This window comes from Amblyomma maculatum, chromosome 11, assembly GCF_055883805.1.
Source record: "Amblyomma maculatum isolate TAMU_Amacu chromosome 11, ASM5588380v1, whole genome shotgun sequence".
NCBI lineage: Eukaryota > Metazoa > Arthropoda > Arachnida > Ixodida > Ixodidae > Amblyomma > Amblyomma maculatum.
In genome coordinates, this window is record NC_139354.1 from 133,003,246 (window position 1) to 133,023,123 (window position 19,878).

A 19,878-nucleotide genomic window follows, 5' to 3' on the forward strand; every position below is an offset into this window, starting at 1 on the left:
GCTTAGTGATGGTTGCGGTATTCTTGCCATTGTTTTGTATCAGAATACCAAGAATCCTGATGTTGTCCACTTCTGGTATCCGGGTGTTGTCAATTGTCAAGAAGATGGGGGGAGGAGGGCCTTTGTCTGTACGACACCTAGGAGGTCGGAGTATGAGAAGCTCCGATTTGGTAGGGGAACAAGCCAAGCCGACATTTGCTGCAAAAGATACAACAATGTCTGCTCCGGCCTGTAATGTATCTTCCATGGCGCCAATGCTACCTGTGGTGGTCCACAGTGTAATATCATCGGCGTATAAAGAGTGGGACAGGGCAGGGATTTGGTTGAGGGCGTGTGCCATGGGGATAAGGGTAATATTAAAAAGCAGTGGAGAGAGGACAGAACCCTGTGGGGTGCCAATGCTACCGAGTTTGAAAGATGGAGATGAGAGCGAGCCGATGGTGATTTCTGCTGTGCGATGACTAAGAAAGGCGGATATGTACTGGTGGACACGCGAGCCGACTTGAAGCGATGAGAGAGCATCTAAAATGGCTGCGTGACGGACATTATCAAAGGCCTTTGTGAGATCTAGGGCGAGAATTGCTCGGGTGCGCTTTGCGTGGCGGGGGTGAAGGACATCTTCTGACAGTTGCAGCATAACATCCTGCGTGGAGAGATGTGGCCGGAAGCCGATCATTGTTTCAGGGAAGAGGTTGTGGTCATCTATGTGGTTCTGGAGGCGTGCCAGCACAACATGTTCAAAGAGTTTGCCAAGACAGGAAGTTAGAGATATGGGTCGGAGATTCTTGATGTCGAGTGGTTTGCCGGGTTTAGGGATAAATGTGATACGGGCGTGTGTCCACTGGGCCGGAAGGGTTCCCGTGCGCCAGCATTGGTTGAAGAGGTCCGTGACCGCATCGACAGACGGGTCATCCAAGTTACGAAGCATCTTATTTGTGACTCGGTCCGTCCCCGGAGCTGATGTCGTCCTGAGGCGGTGCATCGCCGCCCTGACTTCAGCTGAAGAGATTTCCTCATCAAGGGTAGGGTTGGGAGAACCGGTGTAAGAAGGGAGGGGGGTAGAGGGGGTTGTAGGGACGTACTGATCTTTTAAGGTCTGAAGGAGGGCGTCATCGTCTAGGGGAAGCTGATGAATAATGCGGGTAATATTATTACGCTGCGTGGCCTTGGTGTGCCCAGGATCAAGGAGGTAGCGTAAAAGCGACCAGGTGTCTTTAAGGCCTAGATTACCGCTCATGCGGTCACAGACCTGCCCCCATTGCTGGCGAGCGATGTCCCTTGTATAAGCTTCAATTGCTTTCACAAGGCGGGAAATTCGCCGTTTGAGGGTGCGATTATGCTTTTGGGACAGCCAGCGTTTCTGAAGGCTGGCGTGTGCCTCCCACATATGGAGAAGGCGACTATCCGCAGCCGAAGTGTCCTCTGGTTCCGGGATAGTGGATGTCGCCGACTCCACATCCTGTGTGAGAGAAGCCACCCAGGCCTCTAAGTCCACAATGGTGTCCGGTGCGTTTTGCCGGATGCGGCGAAATCGATCCCAATCGACCACGCAGGCCCGATTGCGTTTGGGTGGGGTGAGGGAAGAGATGGAGAGCTCAGTGCATAAAATGTAGTGATCACTGCCTAATGAGTGAGTGGTATTAGTCCAGCGGCTTTCTCGAACGCCTTTTGAGAGAGTCAAGTCAGGGCTTGTGTCGTGCTGAACGCTAGATCCGATTCGGGTGGGATAGGAGGTGTCGTTGAGAATAGAAAGCCCTTCGTCCTGAACGAAGGACAAAATTGCCGTACCCTTACGGCAGTTTTTTCGGTAACCCCAGCTGGTATGGCTAGCATTGAAGTCGCCAACCACTAGTAGGGATCCTCCCGCGCTAACTGCGAGGGCTTTCTTGATTGCGCCAGTGAGGGGGGCAGGAGGGCTCTTGGGCGGGCTATAGAGGTTGAGAATAAAAAGGGTGTGTGCACTTCGTGTGCGGGGCAGGAGTTCCAGCAAGAGACCATCCACGTCATCCACCTCAAGAGGGTGTTCGACCGCGGTAAAGTTGCGGTGCACCAACGACGCTACCCTGGATTGAGGCTGGGTGGAGGGCTCGTTGCGTGGTGTAGAGGCATGGCGTGCGGGATGCAAGAGCGCAATTTCGTATGTCACTTCAGTCACTTGTCGTAAAATATGGTCTGGTCCTGTATAACGAGGCAAAAGTTTTTTCCAGAGGCCAACGCGGCGAGCTGGGGTCCAATGCAGCCCGAGAAAGCCGCAAGTATACTGTGTGTTGCGATGACAGGAATCGTAGCGACGTTTTCGGGAGTGCTGAAAGGCTGCGAGTCGGTTGCGAGCAACAACGCGGGCAGCATCAGCTCGGGCTATGGCGTTACGAGCATATGAGCTGGCAGTGGCGACAGACGGAAGCAGGCTGTCAAAAGGAAGCAGATGATCACGGTCGTATAGAAGATAGAAGGGGGAGTCGGACGGCTGCGGCAATGGCGAGACGTATGGCCAGCCCGACAGCAGACGAAGCAAATAGGCCTATCGTCATATGTGCGCCACTCCGCAGGATTGCAGGTAGGGTAGCGCGGTGTGTAGGGTGGGCTTGTGGCAGCAGCAGCAACCACTGGTATCGGCTGTGGTGCAGGGGGTGGCGTGGTAGGATTGGAGACGAGGCCCACATTCGCAAATACTTTGCGGACGACAGCCTGTATCATAGCTATTGTTGGCTCTGCAGGAAGTGACGTAAGTGTAACAGGAGTCAAGGCCTCGATTTCCCTGCGGACGATGGTAGTGAGGTTATCCTGACTTGAAGGCTGCTATAACGTGGGCAAATGGTCACATGAGGATGTCGCCGTTTTGGGAAGGCGCTCAAAACCGATTGACGATTCGGCGCTGCTTCGCCTGTTCGAAATGGCGACAGACTTGCAGGTCTGACTCCACCGTAGAGCAGTCTTTGCATAGAAGTATGCTGAATGCGTCATCAGCGATACCCATAAGTATGTGGCCCACTTTATCATCTTCGGTAATGGAGGTGTTCACCTTTCGACACATGGCGAGGGCGTCCTGTATGTAGGCGAGATATGAATTGGTTGACGATTGAGCACGAGTAGCCAGGTTCGTTTTTGGCGGCTAGAGCTCGTCCAATCGGCTTGCCTTACAAGTCCTGAAGTTTGGTTTGCAGATGTTCCAAGTAGGCATCTGTGGTTCGTGGTTGGTAAACCCGGTCTTCGTCGTTCCGGCTAGAAGATGATGTTGGCAAGCATTGTGCTAGCACCCCACCGTTGTTCTTGCCGCATCTTTCGTATTCATTGAGCCAATTTTCAACATCTGTCTTCTCTTTGCCGTTAAAAATAGGCGGATGGCAGATTTTGGTTAAGACCATGGGGGCAGATGGAGTTGCCGTAGCGGGTGATGCGTCCTGGGATGCCATGCGTACGGTGGCAGTCGGTGGGGTGAGCTCGGGAAGATGTCGTCCGCTGCGCAAATACGGGTTTCTGGCGCGGAAATACGAGGAGCTGTGGCAAGGGGTCGAAAGCACCTCCACCAAGATGTTACCGGGGTAGTTCAGCTTGAGGTTGCAGAAAGCAGAGACAGAAGACAACGCTTTCACACAACAGGCCTTTCCTGCAGGCACCAGCCGACACTGCTTGAACGTCGTCGTCGTATCCGCCAACTCCCGAGATTCCTTTTTTTTCCTTCTTATGCGCATATCAGTGCATGCATCGCCTAACGTAACAATACTCATGGAGGAAGTAGATGTAAGGCGTTTTTCGATCATGCATCACGCCAGCCTCAAGTCGAGAGCAATCGAAGTGTTCCGTCGATGCACGTCATCGGCCCTGGCAGGTACAATGCGTGTGCAACGTCTACGAAGACAGTTAAGCTTTGATATAGAGTTTCCTTGCTAAGTCGAAGTGAAAGTAGCAGTGGAAGTAGCCAATGGAAAATTTCATTGCAAGAAAAAGTCGTAAAGTAGCCATTTCTCCGTAATATTACTGTAGTGGCGACCTGGCCTTGTTATTTAAAACAGACATCGATCTGAAAAATATACCCAAAACTTCATATCAACGCTAAAACGGTAGAGATGTTTGAGTACAAGGAAAAACTAGTGCGTAAATTTTCGGGACCAATTCTTGTTTAAAACGCTATAGGCGGAGTCACACTGCGGAAACACCACAGCGACATCAACCGAACAAGTTCGCCAAACAAGCCGCCAACAAGTTTCCGAACCAACTTGTTGCTCAACAGCATGTCACACCGCACAAACAGCAGGGAAGCCGAACAGGTTGCTGCAGTGTTGCCTCGGTGTGACAGTGTTCAACCAAACAAGTTTGCCAAACAAGCCGTCAAAAAGTTTCCGAACCAACTTGTTCCCCAACAGCATGTCACACCACACGAACAGTCGGGAACCCAAACAGGTTGCTGCAGTGTTACCTCGGTGTGACAGTGTTTGGCAACCAAAACAAGCAGGAAACAGTGTCCGTCAACGCTGTTCGGCCTGTTCGCTGGCCGGGCGAATTTCCGGACGACAACAGACCAACCAAAGTACCCATATTTGAGCTGATTGACTCATTCCTGCGAATTTCCTACTTGCAGATACGGTTTTCTTTTTTTGCAGAAAGTTTCCATGCAAATCATTTCCCACGTTGTGGCGTCTTGCAGGCAGCGCATTCACCCGTTGGCAAGGGCGCGGAGCTTCGGCAACGGCGCCTCCCACGGGTGGCGATGATATGCGCTGCTTTCTGCCAGCCGTAACGTCGCCGGCTGACTGCGCCGGGAATTCCCGCCTTGGCGGCGGCTGTGTGAACCTTGAACCAAACGTGAGCGTCCCGTGTGTGTGCCTGGGAACATGTAAACTGACAACCCCCATCTGCAGCGTCCCTCCGACGATTCGGCGCCGCGGTGGCTGGCGCCGTGCCATCCGTGTTTACCTTGTTTTGGTAGTGGTGTTTTCTTTTTGGAATGGGCTTAGTGCGCCTCAAATACAGCTTCCATGCTTTTATGCGAGAGAGTGCGATCACGGGACACCGAGCAGCAGTGCGTGGTGCGTCGACAATGAGAGCGGGCACGTGAAGAAATGGGCGAAGGAGTGGTGCGTCAGCACGGAGAGCGGATGTTTGAAAACTGTGTGCGAACGTGCGTGTGTGAAACGAAGAAGTGTATTTGTAATCGAGTGGTTAATTATTGATAAGGCGTATGACGTGATCGGATCAGCGAAGCTGGCGTGGGCGAGCTGTATGGTTGTGCGGTCAGAACGCCGACTCGACGTCCGGACGAGGAATTCCACTCGTGTTGCAAGCCAAGGTGGTGGTCTGTCGGATTCGCGTTCTCACGGTCGAGGCTTCACAAATGCCTCTCATGTGACTTTCATGTACTCCTGTAAGTACGTAGATAAATCTCATGTAATGAATTCTCTGCCGTAAGCCTCTGCCTATTCCTTCAAACTGCTCATCATTTCTCAGGACGGAACCTGAGGAGATCGACCAGAGTGAGAGCCGCCCACAATAACAGTGCCCTCGTTCATCATTAAAGCAAGCTCAGAGTAATTGGGACAGCCTCTTTGTCTATTGAATTTTTCACAGGCACGTGTATAGCGCATGAATTTGGGCGAAATAGTAGCAAAATGGGCGGCTCCTGACATCAGCGCCTCAACGAGCAGCAAGTTTCCGCGGTGTGACACGGTGTCGCCCAACTGTCGGAGAACAAGTTCGCGGCAGCTGTTGGAGGGCGACAACGACATGTTTCCCAATAGTTCGTGTTGGCGCGATGTGACAGGGCCGCCAACACTGCGCCAACACGCTGTTGACGGACAGAGTTGACCAACTGTTTCCGCAGTGTGACTCCGCCTTATAAGTAAACAGAGAACTCCTTCAATACTGCCTCCAACTCCATAAATTGTCTTTGAAAACACCTATCAAATAAAAACTTTGATGACTTCTTTACACAGTGATTGTGGCGCTCTTGCGGTAAATAAGATAATGGCAGTTAGGCACATAAATGTTTATTTAATGAGCATAGTTAAAACGTTTTAAGCAGAATGTAGCCGTTTATTTCAGTGTCCCCAGGCTTTAAACAGAAGGAAGTTATGTTTAGAAAAAAAAAACAATTATGCACGGCTGTCATTTAGCATATCTATTTTTTTATGAGAAAGGAGGAAAATGAAATCAATTTTTTTAACTGGCAAAGCTCGAAACCCTACTGAGACTTTCCTATTGAATAAGTGGTCTCGCGAACTCCCCTTCAGGAACGCAATACAAATGTGACTTTTCAGAGAAACTAAACCAGGAATTAAAAGTACGATGTGGCAAGTGCAAAATATTTTGGACAATATACGGTCACCAATACTTTTATGCATACAGGCTCATAAGACCAGGACAATACGTTGAATCCCTATATCACCGCAGTTACTCGAATCCTTAGCCAACCTAGATATTTAGCCGACACCGGAAAATTGAAGGCCAAGAAAAAATACCGGCATTTCCTTAAGGTCAGCTAAGCTCAATGAATAAAACCGAGACAGGCCACGCATACAAATAACAGATGACATTTATTTACCAAAAGCCTCGCGCTGGCTCGTCGAGGGATTACCAGCGCCTTTCACATATATAGCGCTAGGTGCGAGGCCTCATGCCTGCAAGAAGTTCCATGAGCCGTGCAATTATTGTACGTCGGTACAGTTACCAGAAATGGAAAACATTACAGTGTGCCAAAGTGGAGTTGAACTTTGTTAAGTAATCTAAACCGGCATTCAGTTCTCGATGGCATATCGAACCATGTCTTGAAACACTGCTCAAGAGAGGTAAGGCCTTCCTTGGTAATTATTTTCAGCAAATCACTAAAGATTAAAAAGCTACCTGACGATTAGTAGACGGCCAACATAACACCGTTATTTAAAGAGGGTGATCGTACTCACGTAGGTAACTATAGGCCGGTATCTTTACCTTCCGTTTGCTGCAAGACGTTTGAGCATGCCCTCTACTCCAATCTGAAGCAGCATTTCGAAGAAAATTATTTTTTGTACCCCAGTTCAGCATGGGCTCGCGCTGCTTTTTCGCGTTTAATGCAGCTAACGGATTTCATGCATGACATTTCAGCCCGTTTGGATAAAGGGGAGCAAATATATGCGCTCTTTCTTGACTTATGGAAAGCATTTGATGTCGTCCCACACAATCTGCTTTGCATAAAATTATCATTCCTGGGCGTCCCTGAAAGTATTCTTGGCTGAATAAAAGATTATCTAGACATGCACAAAAAAAAAGCAGATTATTCTAAACAGGGTGACATCTGCTCCAATGCATGAAATATCCGCATTGCTTCAAGGATCTGTGCTTGGCCCATTAATATTTCTGATTTATGTAAACGATTTAGTAGTAGACCTCCAATTGACCATTATGCTGAATGCTGACAATTGCATCCTGTATCGTCTGGTTAATGCTGTGCTGATATGTCTGTTCTGCAGGGCGACTTAGAAACAGTGTCTATGTGGTGAAAGCGGTGGTTTATGACTCTGAATGCCGGAGAATGTTACCATGTGCAGTTCACGAAGAAAAATAAAAGGTTCCCCAGTTCATATAGCATAATTAATGGTGCCCTAAATAACACCGAATATGTCGGACACATCGAAGTAACGTTTTCGCAAACGCTTGAGTGTACCAATCATGTTACCCTTATTACCGCGAGAGCTTACCTTCTACTTCATTTTTTGTTATAAAATTTTAAGAAATCTCCTTCTGAACTCTCTCATTCCGACTCAAAATACATAATTACCGACTCGCGAGGAGCCTGTCGGAACGTCAGGCAAGGCTGGACTCCCTTACTAGCCTATAAAATTAACTTAAAATGCCTACGGGATATAGACCCCGCACACCGCTACCTTATATGGGCCCCAGCTCATCAGGGTTTGGCAGGAAACGAGGCAGCAGACGAAGCCGCCCGCGCGCTCTCTCACCGGGCTGTTTTCTCCTCCCTACCCGATCAGGAACCCGATTTTAATCCGGCCCACACCTTCAAAGATATCACGACGTACTTTCAAATTGTCATCGCCTTTACCCCAGCCCATGTAAAGGTCTCAAAAAGGCGGATGAGCGGCTCCTTCTCCGCCTTTTCACCAATACATTGCTGTGCCCGGCAGCGCTAAAACATTTTGACCCCTCCTTTAGTGGCAGCTGCCCACACTGTGGAGCGGTGTCTTCTGACATCTATCACAAGGTATGGGCCTGCCCCTCCAACCCGGCTATTTCCCCCATCCCCAACCCAACCCGGGAGAACTGACAGGCGGTCCTGCTCGGCTGCCACGACTTACAGGCCCAACAAGCCTTAGTCGGACGCGGCCGAGCGGCGGCAACCGCCAGTGGGGTCCCCAACTAGGGACCTCCACCTAGTGCTTGTAAGGACCGGTCCCTTATGGGCCGATCCAGACATACCTCCTGGACCTTGTGTAAATAAATGTTCTTACCACCACCACCACCTTCTGAAATGAAAGCTAACTTGTATATGACATATCCGTTAGACCTATTTTAGAATATGCATGCGTAACATGGGATCCGTACACAAAAAACCTAATAGATAAAATAGAACGGGTGCAGAAACAGGCAGCACGCTTCGTAACAGGAAATTATGGCTACACTGTCAGAGGGTCTGATATACGGGAAGGGTTGGACTGGAAAACTCTCTCTTCACGCAGAAACATCCCGAGGCTAAAATTTCTTCACAATATACATCAAAATAAAAATGATATTGAAAAGACAATGTTTATCAAGCAGCCGCATTAGTTCTCATCTAGAAGAGACCACAATAATAAAATCAGAGCCTAAGAGTGCTGTACTAATGGTTTAAGTACTTCTTTCTCCCTTGCACGTTTATTGATCAGAACGAGCTCTCTAGTGATGTAATGGCTGCGTCTGATATTGAGAATTTGATTCATTACTTTATTGATTCCTGAATTTATGCTGTTTTGTGCACTTTAGTTTTGTTATTATAGAAAGCTACAGTTTTGTTACTTTCAGAAATACTGTATCTGTGTCTGTGTTTTTTTTTGCTTTATTGCTTTTTTCTCACTTGCATGTTGTCGGATTTACTGATGTATTTCCTCGCGGGACCCCATGTATCTATAACCCCAACAATAATGCTGCCCAGGTAAAGTAGATTTACCGAATAAATAAATAAATTTCTTCGGTTTGAGGTCACAGCCCTTCTCTGACGTAATTCTATTATCTACGGCTTGTATGAATAAAGGCTGCAGTGCTCCGTTCTGATGGAACTTTTTATGCGCATAACCTTGACGCTGTTTTTCAAATTCAATGGTTTTTCATCGTCTATTATGAGTTGTGTTTATACATTCTCGAATTTACTGCCTTAGTCTCAAATAAATACGCTAGATACTCAACCTCGAAACAACAGAGAATTAAAGTGAAAGTCAGGAGAGAAAACACCTATTTTGCAAGTTGTTTGAAGCGTCGAGCTATTGTGTATACAATAGTTGTTCTCCCCTATGGACGCAATAGGTTCCCACAAATTTGTATTGCTTCGACAAATGCTGCTGCAATTGGACATGCAGCTAATAGCACTAAGCAAGCAATCACAAGTTGAGTGCAATGCTTTCACCTACTAAGCTTTATTTCACTTATACAATATATCCTCTTCCATGGGAATCAAATGTTTTTACCTCTCATTTCATCAACTGAAAATTTTCCACAAGCACATTAATGCCTGCATAGCGGTAGTGGGAACAGGCTTACAGGAATAGACATTAAAACGATGAAGGCCATTTATTAGCACGCGCATGGTCGTATCAAAAAGTACTTGCACAATTTTTTTAACTGTCCTCTGCGACATTGTTTTAGCTTGGAAGAGTTCTAATGAAATGCTTTTGTTGTTCAGAGGGAAATTAAAAACAAAATAAATTTCTAAAAAGGCTTAGAAATTGTTCGAAGGAAGCTTTTATTTATTTTGGAGCTCGCGTCTCCATGAATTCATATGCGATGTATAATGTCATCAGTCCGCCGCGTTTAAATAAAAAGGGATATACTTAACTGTATATCAGGACCGCCAAAAGTTTTGAAAGGTTTTCTTGTACGGTTTTTCAACTCAGTTGAAGGTTCCCAAACGACCTTAAGAAGGTGGGTGCACAGCTCCATCAGATAACCTATCAGTAAAAGGTACGCAAAAACCTTTTTCGGAGAGGGTAGATGTCGATCCTGTTTGGATGCGGGAATTTTTGACCTGGATTTCCTTTTAAAGACATTGTTGGTCCATGATAAAAACACGAGCGTATTTCAGAACATTTTCGTCTTCCATAGCGTTGAGAGGAGTTAAGGGGTATAATATAGCAGCAGACTCAACCCCAAGGAAGTCAAAAACAGTGGAGAGGCATAGATTCGAGGCATTGACGAAAGGGGAACGTGCGAAACAGTATCTTTTTAAGTGATGGCAATCATTGTAGCACTGACGAACATTACATGTCCGAGAGATTATGCAGCTTTCGTGATACCTATGTCCGCCGAGCATAGCATCTATGGTTATAATTCTGTCTTCTGTGGGAATCATGTTTAACGTGGTGGTTGCGCTTCTTTCTTTGGCGCCAGGGAAAGAATAACACGACGATTTCTCAAATATTGTTACGCCGATTACGCCATCTACATTCACAAGTTGTTAGAAAGATGGGTTTATTTACATTACGATCGCGGAATCGATGAAACGAGGGAACGGCCAGGGGATGAATGGGACTGTATGTCGAGGCGGTAAATTAACAAATTCCAATTTTGGGGTGTGTATTTCATGTGGGCAGTGTGTGCGTAAGAGCAGGCGTTCGCTTCGCTCACCTTTAGTAGAATTGTCTACGAGAAGCCAGCTCTTGTATGGTTCCGAGGCCAGCTGATTAAGGAGTTACTAGCTTTGAATGCCCTTAGGATCCATGATCAAACTATGATTATGGGCTTCAGAGAAGTAAATGCGCCATCAAATTTTGAATGAGTAGGGGAAGCAGACGTGTGGGACAGGCGTTGAGAAACACTCGCAGGCTGTCTGCAAGAAGTGTAGGCAACGTATGCGAGGTGAGGTGTACAAAGCTGAAGTGTTTCTTAGTATCGGTGATTCCATGGACATTTGGGGGAACCTATGTAAGCAGGAAGATATACGGGCTACAGCGCTACTGGTAGAGTGCTGCTGTAGAGAGCAAATAGTGGAGGAAGACGACTGATGTGAAGCCAGCGATTTTCTGGGGGCAGTCCTCACCGTAACTTTCCGCTACGGTGTTCGAGCCTCGTTTGGGCCTGTATGCATAGTTTGTCTGTGGCCTACCTCTGTGGATGTGGATATGTAGTGCGGGATGAGGGAAAGGCAACTGTGCCGGACGAAAACAGAAAATCATGAAGCCTTCCCCAAACGAAGCATGAGGAGTAAAAAGGTGCCTTTGAACGGGCCGACCAGGCCAATGCAACGACGTATGCTCATTATGGTGAAAACCTTTCGCGGTTGCAGCGACGTCTTCGTTCACATTTAGTTGTTTGATGTGCAGGACGCGTAGGATATCACTAGCCGCACGTATCAACGAAATAACTTTCAAAGCCATCATGAGCGAGAGTGTTAAAAAGCCTTGTGGCGCTAAATTACATCACTGTAAAGCTACCTGCAATTGCCAGGACGAGTCTGAGCTGTTTTTTTTTTTTTTTCATTCATGGCGTGAACTTTCCAATCAACCTCATGTGCGCGACGGAAGCAACCAGTAACGATCAGGCACATGCAGATGCGTGACACCATGCGTGAGGTGGCACTGGATACTAAACATGCGAGTGTTTCGCGAGTGTCGCTATGGCAACCATTCAGGAGGATGGCGTCACAGTTGATAGTAACCAGATATGGAAGCGCCACTCATCCAAACTTGAATGCAGAGATGGCTGGGTGAAGGTTTCCGCAATAAAACAAAGCGTTCTTTCCTCTTTCATTAACAGGGAATGCTTTGATGCATAGTAGACTCTGCAGCCAGTGCAGTTGAAGGTACACTGTACTGAGTGAGGCTTCCAACTATCTGATCGCTATCGTATCTTAGTTTGTGCTCGATAAGGGACGAATACGCAAACTGCCCGCCACGAGGAAAGCAGGCACGCGTTTAGGCAGCTACGAATACAATTTTGCTGCAGCGCTTTACTCTCATTGCTTGGGGCCATAGGTTCTACCCCGCGATTCCTGTGGCAAGTCGTACTGATCGCGATAGCGCATATTATCGTCACTGGTGCCAGACGAGACAACGATCATAAATGAGGATAGCATGGCTACGCTGCCAACACAAGCAGGAGCAAAAGCGATCGGCCGTTTTTGGGATTCCTACCATTCCAGTTCCCGGCGCCACGAATGCCAGTGCGGTCTAGCTGATTATTACGCTAAATTTTTAAGCTTACATCTGCCATTATGAAACACCACAGAAGACTACGGACCAGAGAAAGGCGGATCCAGAGCAAGCGCTGTGGCTCCGTCGTTTTTCTTGTCCGTCATCTCTTACGCTGTTTCATAATAAATCCATACCAAATAGATCAATCCAACGTTTTGCTAAATTATATCTTTCCGTTTTTTCAATATTTTTCCTTTGGAGTGCGCGATGTAGTAGACGGACGACAAGGTGCAACAGGAAAAGTGATGTAATAAACCAAATCTTTAATAAGGTAATTCTTCTCTTGGTATATGTTCCAGGATAACTAAAATATCTACTGAGGGGAGGAGAAGAAGAAGAAGAAGAAGAAGAAGAAGAAGAAGAAGAAGAAGAAGAAGAAGAAGAAGAAGAAGAAGAAGAAGAAGAAGAAGAAGAAGAAGAAGAAGAAGAAGAAGAAGAAGAAGAAGAAGAAGAAGAAGAAGAAGAAGAAGAAGAAGAAGAAGAAGAAGAAGAAGAAGAAGAAGAAGAAGAAGAAACGGAGGCGAAACAAGAAGATGTCAGACGCAGACGAGAAAGACACCAGCGACACTTCCTCCACTGTGTCGACGAGTACCCTGTCGAGCCGTCGTTCGTACAGCGTCGAGAACCCTGATATGGCTTCAGGGGTGCTCGAAGAGTTCGGAAAGGTCTGCAGGCACATGGAGCTGCAGCTATCGGCCCTGAATGAAGCAAGCTATACGGTTCCATATGCCAACGGTGAGAGTCCCGCACTGGCAAATATTGAGAAGTCAAAAACAGTCAGACGATCTGAAAGCCAGCGATCAATCCTCAAAATCAGCGTGACGCCCAAGGACCTGCCGCCGTCCACAACTCAAGGTCAGTACAATCAAGTTAACGCAACCGGTAAAATTAATAGGCTCCTAAAGTCACTCTTAAACTAATCATTACCGAAGCGTTGAAAATAGTGCGCATATCTCTGAGAGAAATCATTCGCCACGAATGGGAATTAATAGTTTGGTTTAGTTTGGTTTATGGGGCTTAAAGTACCAAAGTGGCTCACTCAATGAGAGGCGCTGTAATGGAAGGCTCCAGAAATTTTGACCACCTGATGTTGTTTAACGTGCGCTTACATCGCAAAGCACGCGACCGCCTGCTTTTCGCCTCCATTGAAAAACGACAGCCGCGGCCGGGATTCGATCCGGCATCTTTGGGAACAGCAGTCTAGCGCCCTAACTACTGCACCATCGTTGGCGGCGGTTTTTTCTTTTCAATTTCGAGGCGGGGAGTTTTAGTTGGGTGATCTGCGTGAGGTGATCAAAGTTCATATTAGCTGGTATAGTATATGGGCGCTTGGAATAAACAGCGATTTCAAACTTTTGCTTCTGCCCTTTTGGTGCTGTGGCACAGAATCCCCAAACGGCGAACAAGTAATTATACATTATTGCGTATACATTATTTTGTGACCTTATGTGGTAGACGGCTTTCGCCATGCCACACTTGGTACACCAACGAGTCTCCTTCGAACTGCAACGGTTGGTCACAATGACGAAACAGGAAATCCCTTCGCCACTTGCAAAATGTAAATATTATAACCACTAATAGTGAGTCAGAAAAACATATAAATAACTAAGAATGGTCCAAAAAGCACAGCAAATTGGCTTCCCAGTTTTCTCAGCAAATTTCAGCTAACACATTTTGATAAGGACGAATGTGGAGAGTGCAGAGTGGCCTGTTGGGCAAGTTTGTTGAACATTATTTAGAAAAAGCGCTAGAACGGGTTCCGGGAGAAAGATACAAACACACATGACGCTGAATTTAGTATACTTTAAATAAATAACAACAATTTATAGTGTTATTTGGTTTTGATTTTAGCCTATTACTTCTGTCCTTATGAAGCACGGTTCACGCTTGCAGTCTTGACAATGGTCGACAAGCTTCCCGTCCCTTTTCCGCTCTACAAATTCTAGCGCTCACTGATCCTATCGTTTAAACAGCGTCTTGTTTGACCAACGTATGTCTTCCCGCATGTCAGCGTAATCCTATAGACAACCGTTTTTTCGCATGCGACCGCAGGAACTTTGTGTTTCTTATCGCAACCACTGGCGTTCCTTTCTAGGAAGGTTACTATATTACACAGTTCTGCCAACTTGTCTGGTGTGGAAAAAAGCTACCTTTGTTTTCACCCGAGCAGCAATTCTCTTCAAGTTATGCGATACCTTGTGGATTTATGGGATCCCGACTGTAGTTTGCTTTTTTCCTCCTGTATCCTGTCTGGCTGCTGTTTTTTGGCACGAATATTTTTGAGCATACCTTCTGCCATCGAGATCCATCTCTTATCTGGATATCCTGCGTCTTTAGGCCTATCCACTTTGCCTAAAGATACCATAGATCAATTTTGGGCAAGATTTTTTCCAGAGCGTTTTGAAAGCATAGCTTGACAATTGCTCTCCTCACTAGTTTAAAATTGCGGAACTAAATGGCAAAAAACGTTAGTTACATCTGGACTTATGCATACAGCAGATTTCATGTAGAAAGAGCAAAAGCCTGACATCAAGGATCCGAATGACCCCTTTAATCACTTTTTCATACGTAACTGTTAGTGGCTGCAGGAATTCATTGAAAACTGCATGTATCTCTGCTACAGCATAGTCGTATTTACCTTTATGTTGGTTAAAAAACATCAAAAATCATCTAGGAATCTGAATGCTTTAACGCCTTGACCTTTAAGTTCCTTCAACCGTGGAGCCAATATATTGTTCCAATAAGCAAGAAAAATGTCGCTTACGACTGGCGCGATGCATGACCCTATGCAGACTCCTTGTTGATAATATACCAGGCCATCCCAAATGACACACATGGAACTCAGGTAAAAGTTAACATTTCAAACACATTGTGCACAGGCATGCCAGTTTCATTTTGAAACGGAATATTTCTAAACCGATCGAACACCGACCGATCGTTATAGGCACAGCAGAAGACTGTTCTCTCCTACCTACAGCGCTGTAACTATGTGGCTGCTCACGAAATTGAGAAGGCTGCCTCGGACCGCAACTGCCTTCATAAAGTCGCATAATTGCCGGCGATCTCGGTAAGATCAGGGCGTGGCAAGATCAGCCTGCGGAAACAGTAAGCGCACTGTCCGGTTGAAAAGAGCAAAGCTGTGATGTCGTGGCGTGTGCTGTGCGGTGCGATGCCGTGCTGTGCTCTAAATCTATTTCAAGATTGTGGCTATTAGTATCTATAAACAATGAGCTATGCCCGTAGCTATTGCGGCTTCTGTAATTGATACTGGATATAAATCCAGTATCAATTACAGAAGACGCAGAAATTTTGTTTATTTATCGTCCTTTGGTTTTGCTCTCGCGTATACTTGCCATGTATGAATAATAATAATGGTTTGGTGTAGCACTGCTTGGCAAATTTGCGTAGTAGTAATGCCTTGAGGGACTAATGTGAAAACACTAGATGCTTGGTAATACGTGCAAATCCCTCGTTCATATTTAAGCGCCGGTATAGTTTTTGACACTCCAACAGCAGCTATGAAGTACCAGTGGGGCACGTGATGTGAGCTATTCAGGGGCTCTCATCTCTGATTTTTTCACAGTTCATACCGGTTGAGTGTGGTGTGGTCGTATATTCAAGTGTTTGCAGTTTGCAGTTCACATCAATGGGCCGAAGGGTAGATTTATTAGGTGCATTCGAACTCAACCATCACCTTCTGTGACCAGTCGTTTTAGGTGAAACAGGTTTCCTCGCCCAAACTAGGCTTAAGCACCTAGCTCACTTCCTAATAAACCTTTATGTTAACCGTCCATGCACGTCATTTATATTTCGGGTCACGACCTCACACCTCGCTTCGAAAACGTTTCTTCCCAGCGCAGATGGAAAGCTGGTCCCAAAGAAAAAGAAATCTGATACAAGGGCCAGCAAGAAGAAGTGGCGCTCTGTCCTCGGCCCTGCACTCGGCTCCTTCGGCCTCCTCGTTTTCGTGTTGGTTGGCCTCGTAGGAGTCTTCGTCTACGCAATTGCTTACCGTGGAGGGCGCGTCGTTCCCCAGGCGCGGAAACATGAGCTGATCAACCGCAATGAAACAGTGCCACCTTCGACCTACCAGCCACGGCTTCCAGCTACCACAAATATGATGCCTAGAAATCATGCTTAGGCGTGAAATAAATATTGATCACGCTGGATTACAAATATATCGGAAGGTTGAAAACCTCATTTACGTACATCCGCTGTCTTGTTCAATCCGCCATTGAAGAAATAAACACCAGAAGTACTTTTTCTCAAGATATATTGGTTGGGCACACTTAGCGCAGCCAGGACAAGTACATTGCTTCATCTGCCTTATAGCATTTCTATCATTGCAAATCCGTCGTCAAGAAAGGATGACTGAAATTTATGATTTCCTATTCTCTTACTCAACTTCCGAAATTTTGCTTGCTTTCTTTAAGGAAACAAATATACCTTACATAAAGCGAAAAAAAAAACGCACCTTTCACCTTCCTCCAACTTTTAATTCTTTTTTTTAATCTTTTTTTAGAGAGAAAGGGGCAGGTGGAATGAACTTATGAACTACCATACGCACGTAGACAAAGCAACAAACCGAATTTTCATAAAGAAATGTGTTAGGCAAGGAGACACGATCTGCCAGTATTATTCACAGCTTTCTTAGAGGAAGTATTCAGAAACTTGAAATGCGAGCAGTTAGGAATAAGGGTCGATGAAGAATACCTCAGTAATTTGCGATTCGCTGATGACATTGCCTTGCTAAGTAACTCAGGGGATGAATTGTAAATAATGGTAAATGGCCTAGACAGAAACCGCAGAAAGGTAGGCTTGAAAATCAATGTTCAGAAGACTAAAGTATTGTTCAACAGTTAGGGGAAAAACAGCAGTTCGCAATAAGTAGTACAGCACTGCAAGTGGTAGGCGAATATGTCTACTTAATACATGTAGTACTCGTAAATCCAGACCATGAAAGGGAAATAACTAGGAGGATATGATTGGAATGGAGCGCATTTGGCAAGTATTAGCGGATTGAGTCGCAGCTTACCGGTATCGCTCAGAAGGAAAGTATACGAAAATTGCATCTTACCTGTACTCACATATGGAGCTGAAACGTGGAGGTTAACGAAAAGGGTTGAGGACAACGCAGAGGACTATGGAACGAAAAATGGTAGGTGTAACGTTAAGCGATAGGAAGCGCCCAGAGTAGGCCAGAGAAATAACTCGAGTTAATGGCATTCTATTGGAAATAAACAAGAAGAAATGAGCATGGGCAGGGCATGTAGAGCGTAGAGAGGATAACCGATGGTTGCTTAGGGTACAAAAGTTCTATTCCAATGGAGAGAAAGCGTAGTAGGGGGCGGCAAAACGTTATCTGCGCTGATAACATTAATAAGTTCGCAAGGATAGTGTGGATGCAGCTAATACAGGGCCGGGTTAAATGGAGATGTATCGGAGAGGCCTTCGCCCTGCAGTGGTTATAGTCCGGGGATGATGGTGATGATGATTACGGACTACCTAGCGCAAACAAAAGTCAAGATTTTGACGTCCGTAGTACTAACTAATGAGCCCATTGTTAGGGAATGATTGTAGCTCTTGCGAAATCACTCGCTTGACTACTAATTTCAAGTTATGTTTTGACCGCTAACCATCCGCGCCCAATAAAATTTGATCCCCCTCTTTATCAGTTCAGTTTGTTTATATGAACATGGGATGAGCTTCAGAATCGCCTTCGACTCATAGAGAAATGAAGCATTGGGACTCTACAAGCTCAAAGATTGACTGCTGTTTGTCTGCTACAAAGGTATCCGAGTAAATATTAGACGGAAAGTTAGACCCCTCTTTAGAATAAGGCACAGTAGGTTCCTGTGGCCCCCATTAATTACTAGAGACATGGTTTTGGTGAAAGCCTATTTATGTTTTTCAGCAGACCGTATGGGCGTCATTCTTTCTTAATAGCAAGAATTAAGTATTGACAACACGTATAATACTTTTATTGAGGGTCCTGTAAATGCCTATTTTGGGAGTTGGTGCTTTTATATGCCTGTGTCTGGCTTTGCTGCCTAAAACTACCTGTGTCGAAAATGGCCCTAAAACACGATGCCAGCCACATAAGCGAAACATTTCGAAACAACCATTTTTTTTTTGTTTTCCTTTGTATTATGCTTATGGCTAATTGAATGGGGCTGGTAAAGTGGAAACCGGCCGGACGATGCCGCATTTCACAAAATGTAATAAAGCAGTTACCATCGTTTGAACAATGTGAATGCAGCGGTGGCGTAGCGGTAGAACATCCGCCTCGCATGCAAGAGGACCGGGGTTCAAATCCCGGTGCCGCGAAATTCTCCACCGGATAAAAAAAAAAAAAAATCCGCGTGTCGATGGAATTGCATACACAGGTTTGGGGTGCGACCTGATGCCGGTGAACACCTCCGGCAACGCACTCCCTCACCAGAACAGGAGTTGGCCACCCTGGTGCAGTAATTGGCCACAACCTCCTATGATAAGCTCCATAAAACCCCGGCCCTCAGTCACCAGCGGCTGCGGAACAACTGACCACGGCGGCGGTCAGACCTGTGACGCAGCAGGGGGTGCTAAGAAAGCCTGGCTCCGCTGGACAGGCCGCCATTGGAAACTGACCCTGGCAACGTTTAATGCTAGAACCCTAGCTAGTGAAGCTAGTTTAGCAGTGCTGTTAGAGGAACTAGAGGACATGAAATGGGATGTCATAGGGCTTAGTGAGGTTAGGAGGCCGAATGAGGCATATACTGTACTCAAGGATGGGCATGTACTGTGTTATCGAGGTTTACCGGAGAGGCGACAACTAGGAGTAGGTTTCCTTGTCAATAAGTATATAGCGGGTAGTATAGATGAATTTTATAGTATTAATGAGAGGGTTGCAGACATCGTAATTAGGCTTATTAGGCGGTATAAATAAGGTTGTACAGGCCTATGCACCTACATGTAGTTATGATGACCAGGCAGTTGAAAGCTTCAATAAAGATGTAGAATCGGCAATGCGAAAAGTAAAGACGCAGTACACTGTACTAATGGGCGACTTCAATGCCAAGGTAGGGAAAAAACAGGCAGAAGACAAGGCAGGTAGGTAGGTGACTATGGCATTGGTTCTAGGAATAGCAGGGGCGAGTTACTAGTTGAGTTTGCAGAGCGCAATAACTTACGAATCATGAATACCTTCTTCAGCAACGGAAGAACCGTAAATGGACATGGAAAAGTCCTAACGGAGAGACTAAAAATGAAATCGACCTCATAATGTGTTCAACCCCCGCCATTGTGCAGGATGTAGAGGTAATCGGGAAAGTGCGATGCAGTGACCACAGGATGGTGAGGTCCCGAATTAGCCTAGATCTGAAGAAGGAACGCAATAGATTAGTAAGAAAGAAGCCCATCAACGAATTAGCGGTGAGGGGGAGGGCAGAAGAGTTCAGGATCTCGCTACAGAATAGGTATTCAGCTCTAAATGAGGATGGCGACATTACCCTAGAGGCAAGGAACAATAATC

General features: G+C 46.2%; 1 protein-coding gene and 1 long non-coding RNA gene across 2 annotated transcripts in view; one reads left to right on the forward strand and one right to left on the reverse strand.

The window, feature by feature from the left end:
• The window catches only part of LOC146174995 (uncharacterized), a 29,587-nt gene extending 22,539 nt beyond the window's left edge, over positions 1-7,048 (reverse strand). Inside the window, exon 1 of the long non-coding RNA XR_014702064.1 lies at positions 6,897-7,048. This is a non-coding gene — a long non-coding RNA (uncharacterized LOC146174995). The remainder of the gene's footprint in view (positions 1-6,896) is intronic.
• A 5,625-nt stretch (positions 7,049-12,673) lies between these two features.
• On the forward strand, positions 12,674-16,610 carry LOC146174996 (uncharacterized). The gene is made up of 2 exons (XM_084583399.1): positions 12,674-13,223; positions 16,229-16,610. Exons 1-2 carry the CDS (start codon positions 12,902-12,904, stop codon positions 16,507-16,509), a joined length of 603 nt encoding a protein of 200 aa, XP_084439525.1. The 5' UTR covers positions 12,674-12,901; the 3' UTR covers positions 16,510-16,610.
• Positions 16,611-19,878: the final 3,268 nt, after the last annotated feature.